General features: G+C 43.3%; 1 protein-coding gene across 2 annotated transcripts in view; it reads right to left on the bottom strand.

Annotated features, from left to right (window-relative positions):
* Positions 1-8,767: 8,767 nt before the first annotated feature.
* Positions 8,768-19,098, bottom strand: part of XPO7 (exportin 7) — an 88,718-nt gene continuing 78,387 nt past the window's right edge. For both annotated transcript variants that reach the window (XM_061200656.1, XM_061200657.1), the window contains exons 20-28: positions 18,922-19,010; positions 18,077-18,184; positions 16,030-16,112; positions 15,640-15,854; positions 15,270-15,408; positions 13,256-13,416; positions 12,033-12,131; positions 11,393-11,520; positions 8,768-10,377 (exon numbers count right to left, since the gene is read on the bottom strand). In XM_061200656.1, the coding sequence (XP_061056639.1) occupies positions 10,284-10,377; positions 11,393-11,520; positions 12,033-12,131; positions 13,256-13,416; positions 15,270-15,408; positions 15,640-15,854; positions 16,030-16,112; positions 18,077-18,184; positions 18,922-19,010 (1,116 nt within the window). In that variant the 3' untranslated portion in view covers positions 8,768-10,283. The remainder of the gene's footprint in view (positions 10,378-11,392; positions 11,521-12,032; positions 12,132-13,255; positions 13,417-15,269; positions 15,409-15,639; positions 15,855-16,029; positions 16,113-18,076; positions 18,185-18,921; positions 19,011-19,098) is intronic.

Genomic DNA, 19,098 nt, shown 5'->3' with positions numbered 1-19,098 from the left:
CGCCCAGAGCGGGAGAGGTGAGCGAGGGGCCCGGCTGCCCCGCCGGCCCTCCCAGCACCCCGGGGGTGCAGCGCCGGGCAGCCGCGGGGAAGGCGGCTCGGTGCCCGGTCTCACGTCCACTCGGCCCCGGGGCCCGGCCCTCTCGCAATCCCTCCTCCACCTCACCGTCCCTACTCCGCGGGCGAGGCTCACGCCATAGGCTCCTCCTCGGACCGCTTCCCTCTTGGGCTCCCTCCCTCCGGCCTCATCCCGGCCTCACCTGAGGGCCGGCCGCCCACAGCGGGCGGTTATGAAGCCTGGGAAGGGGCAACGGGAGGTGTCTCATCAGCCCCATTCCGTTCTTCCATTCTTTCCTCCTCTTCGCTCCTCAGAAGCACCTGGAGAGCTTGTTAAAACACAAAGCGCTAGGCCTCACCCACCTCCATCGTTTCCCACGGGGGAGGTCTGGGTGGGACGCAGAGAATTAGCACTTCTAACAGGTGCCCAGGTGAGGTGGATGCTGCTGGTCCAGGACCGCACCGTGAGAACCACGGTCCTGACCAATAGGGGCTGACTGAGGCCTGCTGCCGGAGCCCGCCCAGCACCCAGCGTGGAGATGCTTTGCTACCAGGTAGGAAGCGCAGCCTTGTCGGCCCTTTGCGCTCATTGCCGTTCTTCTTTCTCCGTGTCCTTTCCCTACCCTCTAAGTGCGGGCCTTTTCCCAGGCCCAGAGGGCCTGACCCTCAGGGCTGTGGTCCTCGGAGAGGAAGAGCCCTGTTTCCAGAAGGATGACTTCTCCCAAGGCTAAGAAGGGGTGGAATACACCACGGGGCACTGCGAGTGACCTTACGAGGGCCAGTCATTTCACAAACAGCAGTTCACACAGCACAGTGATGCCCTTAAATGTTTGTTTGGGTGGGGGGTAGTGAAGAGGAGGAAGGTTTTCAGCTGACCACCGCCCTCAAGTAACACCTCTGTTTGGGAGACAGAAATAACCAGGAATCTCTCTCATTGCATTCGTATCCATCATTCCCATCCTGGAAACTTCTCACCTGCATATAAGGTTCACTGATTTTCAACAAAGGTGTCAAGGGAAAGGATAGTCTTTTCCAAAAAAGGTGCTGGAGGAACTGGATTTATCTTTCTGCAACCCTGATTGGAGCTTCTGCTGTGCAGGAATCAGTTTTTTTTCTTTTTTTTCCTTTTTAAAATACCAACTTTATTGAGCAATAATTCATAAACAAAAATGTACCAGTTTAAAGTGTATAATTTGAATTTTGACAGATGTATACACCATGTGGCCATCACCACAGCCAAGTTACAATTTCTGTTACTCCCCCAAATTTTCTCGTTTCCCTTTGCAGTCAATATCCTCCCCTTACTGTCTACTTGGCGTCAGACGCTTACCTGTTTTCTGACACTGTAGATTAGTACAGACTGTTCTAGAAGTTCATATAAGTAGAATCATACAGGGTCTTTTGGTCTGCCCTCTTTTGCTGAGCAGAATGTGTTTGAGATTTATTTATCCATATTGTTGTTGTATCAGTAGTTTCTGTTTATTGTTGAGTAGTACTCCACAACTTGTATATCCAGATACCTGCCTGTCAGCTTGGCTAGGCTATTGCACCCAGTTATGCAATCAAACTGAGGGTGTGGCTGACACCTTCTATTTGGCAGTTGCTATTGAAGGTATTTTGTAGATGTGATTAACATCTACAATCAGTTGCCTTTATGTAAAGATTACCTTCAATACCATGGGTGGGTCTGATCCAATCAGTTGAAAGGCCTTAAGAGCAGAACTGAAGTTTCCCTGAAGATGTTTTGCGTGTGGTCTGCAGCTTCAGCTCCTGCCAGAGAGCTTCCAGCCTGCTCTTCCTGACAACCTGTCCTACCGATCTCAGACTTGCCTAGCCACCTCTCATGATTGCATTAGCCAATTCCTTGTGCTACATCACTGACTGATAACACCTGTTGATGGATATTTGGGTAGTTTCCAGTTGTGGACTATTATGAATAAAAATGCTATGAACATTTGAGAGCAAGTCTTTGCATGGATATATGTTTTAGTTTTTCTAGGATAAATACCTAGGAGTGGAATTGCTGGATCATTTGGTGTGCATTAAACTTTATGTGAAACTGTAAAACTATTTTAAAAATTTCTGTACCAGTTTGCATTTCTACCAGAAATGTATGAAAATTCCAGTTGCTCTACATCTTTGTCAGCACTTGGCATTGTCAGTTTTCTTAATTTTAGCCATTCTAGTGGATGTATATAGTGACATGTGGTTTTTATTTATCTTTTTTTGATGACAAATGATGTTGAGTATTTTTTCAAATGTTTATTGGTCATTTTTGTATCTTCTTTTGCAAAAATACCTGTTTAAGTATTTTGTTCATTTTAAAATTGAGTTATCTTATTATCTTATTTAATTGTGGTTCTTTATATATATTTGGATGCCTGTTCTGTGTCAAGTATACGTATTCCAAAGATTTTTCACTCCCGTGTATGGCTTGTCTTTTCATTTAAAAAAATGGTATCATTTGGAGAGCAGAAATTTAAAAATTTGATGAAGTCAAATATTTCTTTCTTTTATGCCTTATGCTTTTGGTATTTTAAGAAATCTTTGCTTAACCCATTAAAATTTTTCCTGTTTCCTTCTAGAAGCCTTGTAGTTTTAGCTTTTACTTTTACAACTGTGATCCATTTGAAGTTAATTTTTGTGCATAGTGTTTGGTAAGGGTCAAGGTTCCTTTTTTTCCTCCTAAGTGGTTATCTAATTCCTCTAGCACCATTTTTGGAAAAGACTATTCTTTCTCTATTGAACTACCTTGGCATTTTTGTCAAAAATCAATTAACCATATATGTTGGTCTATTTCTGGATTTTATTCTGTTACATTGGTCTGTCTACCCTAGTGCTGATACCACACTGTCTTGACTACTGTAGCATTATAGTAAATCTTGAAATCAGGTAGTTGAGTCCTCCAACTCTGTTCTTCTATTTCAAAACTGTTTTGGCTCTTCCAGATTCTTTGCATTTTCATATAAATTTTAGAATCAGCTTGCCAGTTTCTAAAAAAAAAAAAAAAAGAAAAAGCCTTCTGGGATTTTTATTGGGATCCTGTTGCATGCATAGTTCAATTTGGGGAGAATTGTCATCCCGATTTTGAGACATCCAATGCATGAACACGTTGTAATCTCTTCATTTATTTAGATCTTTAATTTTCTCAGCGATGTTTTGCAGATTTTAGTGTTCAGATCCAGCACATCTCTTGTTAAATTTATTCCTATGTATTTCATGTTTTCAGATGCTATAGCAAATAGTATATACTTCAAAATTTCATGTCCTAATAGTTTATTTTTAGTATATAGAAATACAGTTGGTTTTCATATACTGACCTTGTATTCTGATTTTGCTAAATTCACTTATTAGTTCCAGTAGCTTTTTTTGTACCCCAAATCACGACATCTGTGAATAAAGACAGTTTTACTTCTTCCTTTTTGATCTGTGTGCCTTTTATTTGTATATTTATTTATTTTTGTGCCTATTTGCTCTAGTTAGGACCTCAGGTACAATGTTGAATAGAAGTGGTAACAGTGGGCATCCTTTCCTTGTTTTCCATCTTAGGGGAAACATTCAGTCTTTCGCCTTTAAGTATGTTGCTGGTGGTAGGTTTTTCATGGATGTCTTTTTAAGAATGTTTCTTTCTAATCCTAGTTTGCTGAGAATTTTTTTTATCATGAATGAGTATTGAATTTTGCCATATGCTTTTTCTTTATCTATTGAGAGGACCAGCTTTTTTGCCTTTGTTTATATGGTGAATTACAGTTACTGATTTTTTGAATGTTTTAAACCAACCTGGCGTTTCTAGGACCAATCCCACTTGGTCATGATGTATTATGATTTTTTATATATTCCTTGATTTGATTTGTTTATATTTTGTTAAGTATTTTTGCATTCACGTTCATGAGGCTATCAGCCTGAAGTTTTTTTTTTCTTCTATAATGTCTTTGGTTTTGGTATCAGGAAGTGCTTGTTTCATAAAATGATTGGGAGTGTTCCCTCTTCTATTTTCTGATTTTTTGTTGAATTCCAGGTGCTCTGCTTGCAAAAGCAGAAGCATACTACAATTGAATACAATCCACTTTCCTGTACCCTCCCAAAGTCCTGTTGATTCCACCCCTCGACCCCAGTATTTCCCAGCTCTCTCTCCACAGCCCTCATCTTGGTTCAAATCTTTATTACTCACTAGTTGGTGAATTAAAGATTGGTCACTAGGCTGCTTTCAAACTTAATGGCTTTTAGGATCAAATCCCAACCTCTTGTGCCCCACCCTTCATCCAGACATGTAGAGGACTGCACTCTCCCTCCGGTCATGCTGTTTTTGCAGCTCCTAAAAAGGTACAAGATGTTTCATGCCTCAGGGTTTTTGCGCTGCTTGAGTATTCTTCCCTGTCTTCTTCCGATTAGCTCGTTCCTGCGTTAACGCTCCTCTTGGTGGCTCCTCAGTTATCCCAGAGCAAACAGAGCGCGCAACAATCAACCTTTTCAGCTTGTTTGCCCACTCCACTGAGTTCTTCCCATCCAGGGATCAAGTCCTTGAACAGTGCCTCTGTGACTATCACCGTGGATACCCCCACCGGGCACACGGCCCAACTCTGGCCTTGCCCAAGAAGAACGCCCCGGCAACCACAGAGGACACCAGCCTTTCTTTCAGCTGTCCCCACAGCCGGCCGGCGCGGGAAGGAGTTATGACTGCGCCTGCACACAGCGGCGGAAGTGGGGTGAGCGTCGACGCGGGGAGGACGCGCCTGGGGAGAGGGCCTGTGTGCGCAGGCGCGGCGGGGAGGGAAGGAACGCCCCGAACCACCTCCGGGCCGCGGAGGCTTGTTGGGAAGTTGTGCCGGGTTGGGGGTGAGTTCTTTCTCTTTCCTTCGCAGGGCGTGCGGCTGGTGTCAGAGGCTTCTGCTCTTTTCCTTTTGGTAGAGGCCTGTGGTAACGATGTGAATTTAACCCGCTCAACGCAGGCAGCCCGGGGCTCGCTCTGCAGGGGCTTCGCCCAAATGAAGGTGCGGTTACTCTCCAACTCCCACTTCCCATCTTCTGCAGACTCTCCCACGCCCCAGATACACATCCTTTCATTCATTATGATCTTTTCCGTGTGGCCCCGGCTCCTAAGGAGCACGTTTTGGTTGCTGGGACGAGGAGGAGGGGGTGGGGTTAGCAATAACTCAGATAAACCCGTGAGACTTAGGGACAGTAGGGGGAGACTTCACAGAGGAAGTGGGACTCTACGTTGGGTTTGAAAAGGTGAGCAACGGGCAAGAAAGTTTAGACCGAGAGGAGAGGGCCCTGCAGACGGGGTTAAAGGCACGAGGTAGGATGTGGAGGAAGAGATGGCAGTGGCAGCGGCCTAGTTGGGTGGAAGCGTTCTCCTGTACCCAACTCGGCTGGTAGTTTATGACTTGTTTGCTTTGTGACATGTCCCAGACTGCAAGGTGTTAAAGGGTGGGGAACTGGTTTCCTGGTAAATAGAAATGATAATGGCCTGTTATATACTTAAACTGAAAAGTAGTTTCATTTCCACTAATTTTCCAGGTGAACTAATTCAGCCTTGAGGAGGCTTTACTTTCACTGCAGTGTCCTCAGTCTTTTAGAGCTGAGGAGGTATGGTGTGGGTTCTGACTTCGAAGGTACTGCTCTTACCTTTGCCCACCCTTTCACTACTGTCAGACGCTGAAGAGTGGCCCCTCCGAGCTTTACATAAGGCCAAATCCATTGTCCAGTTAATCAGTTTTTATCCTGGGTTTGGTTGTCCTCCAGACCTTGAATCCAGATATGCATGGACTTGCTTAATTTGTTATCCAATAGCCGGGGTTAGGAGATTCCCCACTTGTCACTCTTCATTCTTTTGTAACCCAATAATGGGAAGGTTTGGGCCATACAGGCGATGCTGTTATGCTTAACATTTATTATGAGTTGTCTGTCTTCATGATTGTCAAGCAGAATTTACAGTATAACTGTGTACAGTGCTTGTGTAAGTATTGTTCACTACAGTTTTGGAATCAGTTTGTACTGTTGAGGGATCTTACACAGAAGAGTGGCAATGAATTGGCCTTGCAAGTGATGTTTTTTGCTTTTCTGTTTAGTTTTCTTTTCTGTTGCTGACCCTCAAAAAGATATCTGGCTTATAGTGGATGCTGATGAATGAACAGACAGCACCAGTCAGGCAGTCCTGAGAACCATAGGGTTTTCTGAGGAAGGGGGCATAATATTCCAAGCTTGATTTCATCCTCCATTCTGATCATTTGATGTCCCACTGTCTGGCAGCTGATTTGTTTAGTGACCCATTGACCTGAAATACACAAAAGTGGCTGACCAGTGAATTCCAGGGTATCTAAGAAACCCAAAATAGATATGATGGACCCAGGAGACACGCTACAGAGGCAAGAATCCTCTTAGATGTTATTTACCACCTAATTGGTTGTTGTATTAATTATGGCTGGTGAATACATTTTTATCCTTTCAAGTTTACTTTAAAAATATTTAAAGAACTAGGACTTTAAAATAGTTACAGTCATTTACATTTTTCCAGGGCCTGTTAATCAGTTATGGCTTTTGCAGTTTCCCTGTAATTATCTTTGCTTTCCTTTTCTGCTTTGGCACTTGGGTAGCTTCACATGGCAACTTAACGTTTGTAGATCTAGCTAAAAATCTTGGGTGGAGGGAGGGTTGGCTGGTGGTAGATAGGATATAGAGAGGTGTTTTGGCCCTCTAGAGTTAATTCATCTTACCCCATGACCATGGATATTTTGAAAAGTGGTCTGTTTTTCAACTTGGTTGAAACTTCATAAGGTATTAGAATATTTTTCCACTTGGGGGGAAGAAAACAAGTTCTGAAGAATAAGTTTGTGTTTGCAGAATACAAAACTATTATTTCTTAGTAGGTTGTCATTTGTCATTAGAAAAATGATAATTGGCTCAAAGTCCTTGCTTCTTAAAATCTAAAAACCTAAAATTTGATCCTTCATCCTTTGTCTGATTTATACTTTAGTGGGAATAAATAACCCTATTTGTTGGCAGAGCCAGCAAACCAATATATACATACATACATAATACAGTTTAATAATCTGCAGTCAAGACTTTAGGTGTTTTGTCAGTGTACAGTTTGTGTCAGGAAACACTGTCAAAAGACACTTGACTTGATGCCCAGGATAGCCTAGAAAGTAATAAACTCATGCTTCAACTGAAGAAAACCTCCACAGGATTTCTTGAGGAAACCAAGGTTTAAAGATAACTGGCTGGGCTTCCCTGGTGGCGCAGTGGTTGGGAGTCTGCCTGCTAATGCAGGGGACACGGGTTCGCGCCCTGGTCTGGGAGGATCCCACATGCCGCGGAGCAGCTAGGCCCGTGAGCCACAATTACTGAGCCTGCGCGTCTGGAGCCTGTGCTCCGCAACGGGAGAGGCCACGATGGTGAGAGGCCCGCGCACCGCGATGAAGAGTGGCCCCCGCTTGCCACAACTAGAGAAAGCCCTAGCACAGAAACGAAGACCCAACATAGCAATCAATCAATCAATCAATAAATAAATCTTTAAAAAAAAAAAAAAAAGATAACTGGCTTTCACGTTTACTAGGTTGAGTCATGTGAAATTGCTGATAACTGATCAGAAAGAAAGGCTGTTTTCTGGGTAACCCTCTTATAACTGTCAATTAAGAAAGGAGCAGCTTCACTGTTTAAAAAGTTTGATGAGGTTGGGGAAGATTTTACCTATGGCAGTTAGTCATGACTGGACTGTCCTTAGGGCTGCACTGAGGAGACACCACCTCTGGTGAGTTTCTTCTGAAATTGTTTTTGTGGAAGGAAAGGGAGGGGTATGGGGTTTTGCTGGTCAATCAGCAGCTCAGGATAGTTGGGGGAGAGGGTTTCTTCTTCAAGTACCCATGAGAAAGTTTTTTTTTTGTCTTATTTACTGCAGAATTAGAATTCCAGGTCACTGGAACATGTGACTGGTATGTTCTACATATTAATGCAGCCTGACCATTTTCTATTAGGTTTAGAGATAGACTTGGCTAAGATGAATCAATTCTATTTGCCTTAAAGCTATTAGAATACATTTTTTTTTTTGGGGGGCCTGTGAAATAACTTTGGGCCAGAGACTGAAATAGCAGACAAAGGTAGCAGTATGTCTAGTGGACAAGAGTGGCTCTCTAGAGTCTGTGATTATTAACTCTGCATTAAGGTACAGGTAGGCATCACAGAACCTTAATAATTTTCAGTGTTCCTGGCAACTAAATTCTTTTACACCTAGGTACTACATAGCATGGGGGATGAGAAACAGTCCCTGTTCATGGTAGTGTTCTTCATTTGACAGTTCTGGCTCTTGAGGTCTGCCAAGTATTTTAGGGGATAACACTTATCCTTGAACTTGTCGGGGTCTAATGAGTGAAACCCAGCCCACATTAAGGAGCATATGTCAGAACATTAACTAAACTGGGATTTCTGCAATTATTACTTCTTTCTTGGTTACCACCTGGAAGCTCGTAAAGTGGCTTCACTTTTATAACTGTGGACCCAGCATATTTTTTATATACAGATATATATCAACTAAACGAATCCTATTTTTAAAAGACATTGAGTCAGACTTAGTCCAATGAGAAGCTAATTTCACAAGGTTGAGGGGTGCCTGTCACCCGCTGGCTTTTAGGAATGCATGTTTCAAACATCTTCATGAGTGCAGAGTGAGACATGTCCCTGCAGACACACTAGACTTGATTGCTGAAACCAGGTCAGTAGAAACCATTGAAGTTTATTGGCGGTCACAATGCTTACACTGTATGCAGCAAACACCCTTACAAGTCTATCCGCGACCTGATCACGCAAGAAAGGATTCACCACACAGTCGCCAGAGGAGAAGGAAAAAAAAAATTAACAGGCTTGTTTCTGGGGGCAGAGGAGAGAAATAAAAAAAAAACCTAATTGATGAGTGTCCCATGGGCAAGAGCTGAACTAGAGATGCGTACAACTAGCAGCAACAATTGTGGAAAAAGTACAAGGCAAATAGCTTTCTCCATTAATTTTCCTCCGTAGGTTAATTTTTTTTAATATTCAAAACATTTATTATGGTTTTCATTTTATAAAAATGTATATTTTTAAAGGGGTGGGAGAATGTTAAATACTTCATGCTAGGCAGACCTTGTTATTAAGAACCCCTCCGCTGTAGTAACTTCCTCCAGTTCATACATTCACGAGTGCAGGGTACATATATAAATATCCACACGCACACATCCACACACACTGCCTCGAGGGCTGGGGAAGACTAAAAGTTATTGGCCACACACGACTGGGCCTCAGGTGGACTCATCCAAATTGCTCAACAGGAGAGCAACTGGCTCAATTCCTTCTCTCTGGTCTCCACTTTTACAGAGACCAAGAACCCTAAATCATAGAGTTACATCTGGCTTTTAAAAGCAAGAGGCGTATGTCTGAGGATGGGGATAAGCAAAGTGGGAAAGAGGATGAAGCTAAGAACACCAAACACTTTTAGCTGGAGTTGTCTGGCACCGCAAGAGGCCAAGGGACCTAGGGCAGCATCTCGGTTGAAGGGGGAGGGACGGTGCTCCGCATGGCTTAGAGTTCCTAGTAACAAGGGTGATACAGTAACAGGAAGTGATAATTTGGGGGGCGAGGAAAGGGTAATAAGAAAAAATATACATTTGGAATTTTTACTTTTTTTTTTCTTTTTTTTTTTTTGCCTCTCTACACTGTGTCACTAAATATATCTCTGCACGTTCACACATCCTCGTCCAGTAAAGCTTCAGGCCACCAGAATACACATTTTTTCCTCACTCGCATACATAACCCCTCACATCAGCATTGGTGCACTAGACTCTGTAAAAATTTTTCAGTCACACTTTGTTTTTAAACTTGAGTCAATATAAACCTTGTTCAAAATGTTATGAAAAAATGTACATGTTTATACAAGGCAGGTTGTGACAGGACACTGGGGTTCTTTCCCCGTGGGCGGCCCCAGGAGGAGGGGGCTGGAGTCTCACACATTTGTGTCTCTATCTCCTCCCACCACCCTTCCCACCCAATCCCCCAGGAACCAGCAGCGCCCTGTCCCCCTAGTGAGTGCACTCACACCCCTATTCCCTGGGGAAGAAGCTAGCTGACCTTTGCCATTTTCCCCACACCCCTGGAGGAGGGGGCCAGGATCAGCCAGGCCCTCTCCGTTGTAATTGTTCGCCCCTCTGGGCCAGACCAAAGGGACGCTGCTCTGTACAGGTAGAGTCCAAGGAGGTGTCAGCTCATCATATCATTGCTATTCACGCCGTAAGTGGAGTTCTTCATCGAGTCGTTGACTTCTCGACGGAATGCTGACAGATTCTGGGTGAACCTACAGAGAGGATGCATGTAGGTTGGGGGAGCAGAGTGGAAGGGAAAGATCTTTGCCTAAAACGTTTCTAGCAGACAAGTGGCTACTGAGAGGCAGAACGTATGAATCGGTTCTGTTTCTAAGGTCAGTTAGTCTTAAGACTTTAAGGGAAAGTTGGGCTAGTTTTGCACCCCTTTCTACCTGACAACTTCATGGCAGGCCTCGAGATCTGGTCAAATCTGGGGCTCTGAGGATCACCTTGGGTTCATGGCAGCACAAAAGGAGCCTCACTGACAGAGACGGGAAGTAACCCTCACGAAGTGAGGGCTAGGAGAGGATGAAGCTCTCTCATTTCTTAATGCCAAGAGACCTGTGCTGTCCAGTATGGCAGCCATTAGCCACACGTGGCTGTAGACCACTTGAATTGTGCTCAGTGCAACTGAGGAACTGAATCCAATTAAAAGAAATTTAAAATTCAGTTCCCCAATCGCACCTTAATTAAAATGCCATATTTTAAATTAATTAAAATTAAAGAAAATTTAAAAATAAATTTAGAAAAACCTGACGTTCAATTCAGTTATTGGACAACTTCTAAGTATGTTTGGAACAACTTGAGTATGGGAATCTAATTGCAACTGTAAGTTTTATGAAATCTAAATACAAATCAAGTATTTCCGATGAAAATGTAGCATATGAATTGAGATGCCCTGTTAAGTGTAAAATACACAGGATCTTGAAGACTTAGTACAATAAAAAGAATCTTGAAATTCTCAATTTAAAAATATTGATTACACATGGACATATTATTTTGGATACATGGGTTAAATAAAATATATTAAAATGAATGCTGTCTGTTTCTTTTTACCCTTTTTAGTTGTGGCAACTAGAAAATTTAAAATTACTTTGTGGCTTGCTTTTCTATTGGGCAGTACTGCTTTAGACGGCCTCTAAAAGACTTTTAAGGAGTCTCCGTCATTTCAATGATTTGAAAAGTAACACTTGCCTAGGGTTTCTTGCCAGAGCCTTCTACACTCACCTGTCTCTGTTTTTCGTTAGAAGATTTCGCTCAATGCCTTCCATCAGGTTTTCGAAACACAGATGCATAGCCTGCTGCTTCTCTGGTGGCTGGCTGTTCACGATACTGTTCCTTAGGTCAGAAAAATACTGTAGGGCAAAGTGGGGGGGGGGCAGTAAGGAGAGAAGATGGGGAAAGGCTGACTAGCCCTCCATCATCTGCAGAGTGGAAGGAGTGTTCTCCAAGAAATGGAATATCTATTAAAATTGGATACTTGTTTTTTTTAAAGTTCAAGCAAGCACCTGTAGGATAATACATCTTTATCTTACTTAAAAATGTAGAATTTTAAATTTGTAAATGCTATGAGGGTCATCTGATCCAGATTCTTTTATAGGAATCTCTAGACTTATTTATGTCTGTTTATGGCAGAGCTGGTGCTCTGATCTCTAGGTATCTTCTCTCCTTGTCACACTTCCTCATCCTTTCCCTTTTGTCTGAACTGCCACAGGTGCTGACTTCTAACCGTTAAGTGATTATATGCTGTTCAGAGCATGAATAGGACATGCTCAGAAAATGGGCCACTTTCCCTCTTTCACCACCGTGGGGTGTTGCTGTAAGTGTTTCTCACAGTGCCCTGGACACCAGGGAGCTGTCCTCTTACCTTTTCATTAAGTAGTATCAAGCCGAGTAGGGGCCGGGACATAGACCACTGGTTCCTACAGTCTTCGAAGATGATGATGTTCAGCACCGTTGACAGCATCTGGAAATGCAGAATCTGAGGCAGTGACCTAGTGTGTGGCTACTCAAGACAGAATTACAGATTCCAAACAGAGGTGTTTATTAAGTTGAAGGCCTTTTCTACCTAGAGTAAACCAGACGAGTATTTCATGAAGCTTCATTTAAATTTTCTATTACAAGGTAAGTTTTGTTTCTAAGATATTTCCTTTCTTGTTCTTTAAATTGGTTTGAAAATTCAATTAAAAATGGGCCTTTCCAGTTAACCCTGAGTTTTGTGGGTAATGGGATGGGTCAAGTAAATGATTATAATAGGCAAAATCACCTTGCACTATGGCTCCCAGGATCTTTTCTCAGAAGAGAGAGCTTTATAACATTTTGGGGACGTTCACTACTCCTTTAGAGAACAATGTAGACAAAGATGAGATTGGTTAAAATATTATTGGCTAAAAGTCTACTTCCATTCTTTTTCCTTACGTATTTTTACCTGGTATATTCCTGCAAATCTTATTTGTGAAAAGATGTTGCATACAAATAAAATAATGGTAAGCATATGGTTTGATCTCCACGTGGTCAGTTATCTCTTTTTGTCCTGCACTCTTTTTTTTTTTTTAAATTGAAAGCAAAGGTGGTACAATCTTTTTTTGGCTGCGCCATGAGGATTGCGGGGATCTTAGTTCCCCAACCAGGGAACGAGCGCACGCCCTTGGCAGTTAAAGCTTGGACTCCTAACCACTGGACCGCCAGGGAATTCCCTGTCCTGCACTCTTGTTTCTGTTTTGCAAGTGGCAGTACAAGTTTTACAGCTGGATACTGCTAACTCATGCTCCATTTGCAGCAATGGATGAGCAAAGTCACTGTCATGGAAGGAGGATAGTGCTCATGGGACAGGCCCAAGGCATGGAGGTTAGTGTGACACTCGGAGAACAATTCAGAATTTGATTTTTTCAGATTTTCTATATCCATATCCAATGATTACTCAGGTAACTGAAAATCCACCGTACTTTTAAGGTATAAAATTCACCTTGGCAGCATTAACCAGGTGAGATGTTAGTCAAACTCTTCATCTTGCTTGGCCTCTCCTCTCTCACAGAGAGGTTCTCCCACTGTGGGACACCCACACTGCCTCTTACCCCTCATGCTCCTTACCTGCTGGATCATCTCTGGATGCTGCTGCATGATATGCAGAAAGCGGTCACTCTCCTGGTTCAGGGGCGTCGTCCTCTTCTTGGTGCTACGTGAAAGCTGCTTGAAGAGGTATGTCACAATGTGGTCCAGGCAGGAGCAGCAGCCTGTGCATACCATGGTGTCTGGAAGAAAGAGGGGGAGGGGTGGAATAGAGCAGGGATACTGAGCTGCTTATGGTGACTTGGGTGAACGTGAGTTGCCCTTAGCTGAGATCCCACAGAGGTCCCCAGTCAGACTGGGAACTGCGGTCAGTGCAGCCAAGACCACGGCTTGGGATGCTGCCTATTAACCTCTCACCCTCATCATACAGCAAAGTCCAATTCTAAGTCTGAAAAAGAGCCTGTCATAATAGGTAATAATAGAAACAATATTGAAATTATTGACTCAATATGATATGGATTTATGTCTTCTGCTTCATAAAAAATATCAAATAGCTTACAATATAGCAAGTACTTTTATTGTGCTAGACATTGTGCCGAGGACTTTATAGGTTATCATCTCTATTTTATCCTCTTGAGAACTCCAGGAGGTAGGTGTTCCATTTCACCAATGAGTAAACTGAAGTTTGGAGAGGTTATGTGACTTGCCTCAAGGTCACACTGCTAGTCACTGGAAGAGCTGTGATTAGAATCCAAGTCTGAGGTGTGGGCCTATACTCTGAGTTACCTGGGTGATTGTCACTAAACCCAGCTTAATACAGCCTATCAACACCTACAGTTTGTTAGAGTGGGGCGCTGTAATATTTGTTTATCTGTGATAGCATCTCCGGGGGAGTGTGTGGTGGGAAGCTGCAGACTTGTCTATTCATTTTACTAAGGGGACACGGCAGCACAGCCTGCAGACAGAGCTGACTAGGTGACGCACAGGCCACAGGCCTAAAAGAGTAAAGCATGCTGCTTCCGTTCATGCAGAGGTCCCTCTATTTTCAAGAAGCTAAAAAAACAGCCTTCAAAAGCAGGGTCTGATACCCTGGCTGGACTGTTCTAGATACGGCTACGCCCCCTGCTGGAGGTAAGTGCGTATCAAAGAAGTGGCCCAGAGCAGAGGTGTGGCTAACTCACCACGATAGACAATCCAAAAGTCATTCTCTGTGCATTTGCAATATTTCGTGATTACTTTGCAGTTGACTTAATCTTCCTATTTATGTTTTGCTCAGCCTAAGATAAAAATGTACTGTATTCTCTGAACACATACACACTGACTAAGACTGCTGGAACGCAGCTTGGTAACAAAATGGTTGACAAGAACCAGGTAGAACAGGATGAAAAAACTTACGGAGCTAGCTGTGTAAAACCTTCCACTGCCCTAAGGATAGAACCCAAATGTACTGATATGGCTTAAGGGCAGCCTTTGTGATCTCCAGATTTGCCCCTGCTTCTCTCTCTCCCTCCAGCTTCACTTCATTCCTCCTCTTCTCTTCTGCACGAGTGTGCCAGCCATCTGGATTTCCTGGTCCTTTTTTGCCAACAGGTGCTAGTACTTGCTGTTCTTGCTGCTAGGAAGCTTCTTCCTCCACTAATCTGATAATGCTGGTTCAGCTGTTAGGTTTACGCTTTGATACCAACTCTTTCAGCCAGCCTTGCAGGACCCTACCTCCTCAAAGCCAGGAGTTTAGGTATTCTTCCCGAGCCCTCCCACAGCACTCCGTACTTACCCTACTGCTGTGTGTACATAGGTAAGGGTGGTAAACAGGCAGTTGTCTGTTTACATGTCTGTTTCATCTACCAGATAAAAAGCTCCTAAAGGACAAGGACTAATTACTGTATCCTTAGTGCCAAGCACAGTGCCTGGTGCATAGGAGGGCATCACTAAGTATTTGCTGGATGAGAATGTACCCATCAGTTATACACTCTGTTGTTAGGATAAGCTCCCCAAAGCAGTCATCCTTTTGGATGCTGGGGCAAGATTCTCCCTTCTGTTTAGTTAAGTGGTAAAAAACCAACCAACTCACCCACCCATCCATCCAGGTCCTTACCAAGTGCAGTAAGTCCTTCAGAAATGGAAGAGAGAATATACATGATGACATGAGGTTCCAGGCTTGCAATAAAGTTCATGTGGTCCTGGGTCAGGACTTCCAGTAGTGAATAGTAAGACTGGCTGAGCTTGGGGTAATCCTGTGGGAGAAGGAGGATGAAAATCAGCTTAGGTGCTGTGTACCTCAGCATGTGTGGAGCAAGATCTCAAATAAAATAGCTTAGCTCCCTTCAGACGGGAAGACAGAAGACCTAGGTGGAGCCAGCTTCTAGTTCTTCACAGAAACATTCAATCATGGTCTCAGCAGAAAAAAAAAAGAAAGACTGACATGACATTGGCCTCAGATCCTGTCAACGAAGCTTAGGGCTTACCAGGAGGTCGCTGTGGGGAATAGAGAGAAGCAGCTTGATGAAGGTCTGTAGAGCATTGTCCAGGGCGTCATCCCCATAGAGACGGAAGACTCCAAAATTGACGTAACTCCCACTGAGAGCAGCCTTCAGCATGGAGAAGCAGATGGAGATGCCCTTGAGCTTCAGTGCATAGACCTGATCCTTCGGGACCTCTCCTAGTGTCAGGATGCGATTGCCTGAGTAGACACGATATATATTTACTCGGTCATGTGGTAACTGACAGTTCACATACCGCCTCAATCCTCTTGGCACCAGCTGGCGCTGTGACCCAAGCGTGCGAGACCCACACTGCAGAGTGTGGTGACTGAGCTGGAACTCACTTCCAGGGTTCTGCTCCTCTTAAGCACTTACCATACATTGTTATCATCTTGCTGGTTTCTCTGAAGAGTAAGATGCCATTGGGGGAAGAGACATCAAACTGGAGTCGCTGGGATCTGAGCAGAGAACACAGAGGAGACAAAAGTCAGAGGTATGTTGCTGGAACACTAGGCTACTTCAGGCTCTCCCCTGAGTACGTTAGGTGATACTTTTTGCACAAAGACATGCAGATTGCTTATCCTAATGTGAAATAACCAAGTTAACCCAAGATAACCAGTGATGTGGCTTGTATCCTGAAGACCAACATACTAGATTCAAGTTCTGCTCAAACTGAAAACATTTAAAAGAAACAAAATGAGGCAGTAGATAAAATTATTCTCTTAAAATTCTCAATTTACTTCAAGTTTAGCTTTTATCACAGTCACTTCTTGGTCGTACTAACTCACAGCCCTTCAGACTTGAATCTACATTCACCTTTACAGCTTCAGTAGCAACTGAAGGAGGGGTACGAGCATCGTGTCCCCTTTAGAAGAGGAAAAGCTGTAAAGGGACTGAGAATGTTACAAGGGGAGTGAGGCCAGGAGGGCAAACAATCTCAACCACCTGAGTTTTGGGTTCCTGACTGTACCCTAGACCAGAGCTCCTCCTCCTTGGTTGGTTCTACTGCTTAGTGAGCGTCACTGACCTCATGGCTGGTAAGGTCTCAAACCCAGAAGTCCTCTTGATTCTTTCTTCCTCCCCTCCCTACATAGAATCCATCAAATCCAGCTCTACAATATGCCCTGAACCCACCCGTCTCCTGTGCGGTCCTTCTGCTTCCACTCTTGCCCCTGTAGTCTCATTCTCCACGTGTAGCTAGAATGACACCTTTAAATTATGTCAGTGATACCATTTTAATTCCTGCTTAATATACTCCAGTAGCTTCCCGTGTAATGAGAGTACACGCCATCCTTCACTACTGCTGTACGAAGTCACCACACGATCTGTCTGACTCATTGCCTACCTTGACCTCCCCTCCTTCACCAGGCTCCAGCCAGTGGCATTCTGCTGTCTCAAGTCCCAGCAAGTTCATCCCATCTTGGGACCTCTGCACTTGTTTTCTGTTTAGAGTGCTCTTTCCCCTCATCCTTGCAGGGATACCAGAATCTTTCTGCTCATTCATATTACCTTCTCTGAGAGGCCTTCTCTCCTTCTAATTCCCCTCTGTTTTATTACCTTATTTAACTTTTTTCATAGCATGTACCACTGTCTGAAATGATCTTCCACACTTTTTTTTTTTTACTGTCTGTCATCCCCCCAGAATGCAACATCTAAGTGGGCAGAGGTTTTGTCTGGCACAATCGATATGAAAGTGCCTAAGTGGCAAAGAGTAGATGTTCTTAAATGTCTATTTTATAAATGAATAAGTCTTAACTGTAAGCCTCATGGGAGGCTATAGCTTCTATGAATATTACCCACTTCTTCACTAAGATAGTTTTAAAAATTATTAATTCTCAGGGTGCCTTAAGAGGCAGATACAGACCTGAAATTCTAGTGAAGTCAAGGTGCTGGAGTTTTCTTTCCTTTCCATCCCTAAGTTGCTGGGCAAATCTAAAATGTGGTATTTTGGAAATCTTTCTCACTTTTAAGGTAAATCTTTACCAATCCAGCTGTAATCTGCCTAACAAATCCCTTTCTGCAGAAAGAGTGTTCTAACATGTCTGCATCCCTCTCAACAGTCTCTATGAAATGTGAACTATGGAATGTGATGGACGTGGCACCATCACTAAATGTTAACTTTTATACATGTGGGCAGGGAAATCAGAATTTTGGTTGCCAAATTCACTTAAGAGTGGCTATCTTGAGACTCTTTTTAAAGGGACTTATTTCCTGCACGCAGCTATGGTTTTGTGTGGTTGGGGACACCCTTCTTTCAAACAAATAAAAACACACACTATAATCTTTTAGAGGTTTTCAAATTTTGATAGCAGTGAATCTTAAAATCTTCCACAATCTGCTGAAAACACTAGATAAAGCAAATTATCTTAGGGATCTCTCAGATAAAAGGGCAGTTGTAGCCTTTGAAAATCTCCCTGCTTACCTATTATGAACCAATTCAGCCATTAGCTTGAGCACAGGTGTGGTACAGGCTGGATCATGGTACCATAGCTCAATTGCCCGCTGGAGAATTGGCATGTAGGATGGGTAGCTGTAAATGAAAAGCTAAGGAAGAATTCTGAATCCAGAAAGGTACAGAATTTAAAATAATTTCTCAGCACTGGTCAAGCACAAACTGCCAAATTATAGTTCTCTAACTTCCTGTCTCTTGCTTGCTAATCTTAAGAGTCTTTCTAACCAGAAGGTGCTAAAGCGACTGTGTGTCCTTTAACTTGTAATAGGGATCTAACGACACACTGTAATTTACATAATGCCTTTCTTCTGAGGAGCACAATATATTTCATATTGTTCTATCCTCTTACCACTTCTGTAATGTGACAGGGAAGCAGCTAGTTCCTTTACATAACTATCTGAGAAACAGAGGCACTTAGATTTGAAGTGATTTGTTCAAGGTTATGAAGTTAGTAAGGTCAGACTTTCCAATTCCTAGTACAGCTGTCTTCTTTTAGTAGATTGAAATGTCTCTCTTTTCTAAGTGTAGCAAAATTCACATGCAACAATTCCACAGGCATTTATAACTGGGACCCAAAAGAGAAACTGAGAAGCCACCTCACTCATTTCCCAATCTCAGTAACCAAAGCAGGCAGCATCATATTACTGGACCACTATGGAATGACAGCTTACAAGACATATGGCAGGCCTTCTGGGTAACTCTTCACCTTCTTTTGCCTCACAACTCCTTCCCCCCACCTTCCCTGATGACTTCATCACCCATTCACACTCCAGTCAAGGCTTGCTGTGGTACGCTCCTAGTTTGAGTTAGGATACATCCATTCAAACAGCATCATGAAGCTGGTCTTGGCATTGAAGGCGAAAGCTATCCCTCTCAGGTCTCTTACTAGGCCAACTAGAGTTCGCTGTAGTAGAAGGCAAAAATATGTTAAGATACAAGAAAAACCAAACCTATAACCACCTGATGGGGATTTCACATATCTGTAATCAAAT

Source organism: Eubalaena glacialis, chromosome 9 (genome assembly GCF_028564815.1).
Source record: "Eubalaena glacialis isolate mEubGla1 chromosome 9, mEubGla1.1.hap2.+ XY, whole genome shotgun sequence".
NCBI lineage: Eukaryota > Metazoa > Chordata > Mammalia > Artiodactyla > Balaenidae > Eubalaena > Eubalaena glacialis.
Note: the sequence above shows the minus strand (reverse complement) of the source record. Positions and strands in the feature narration are given on the sequence as shown.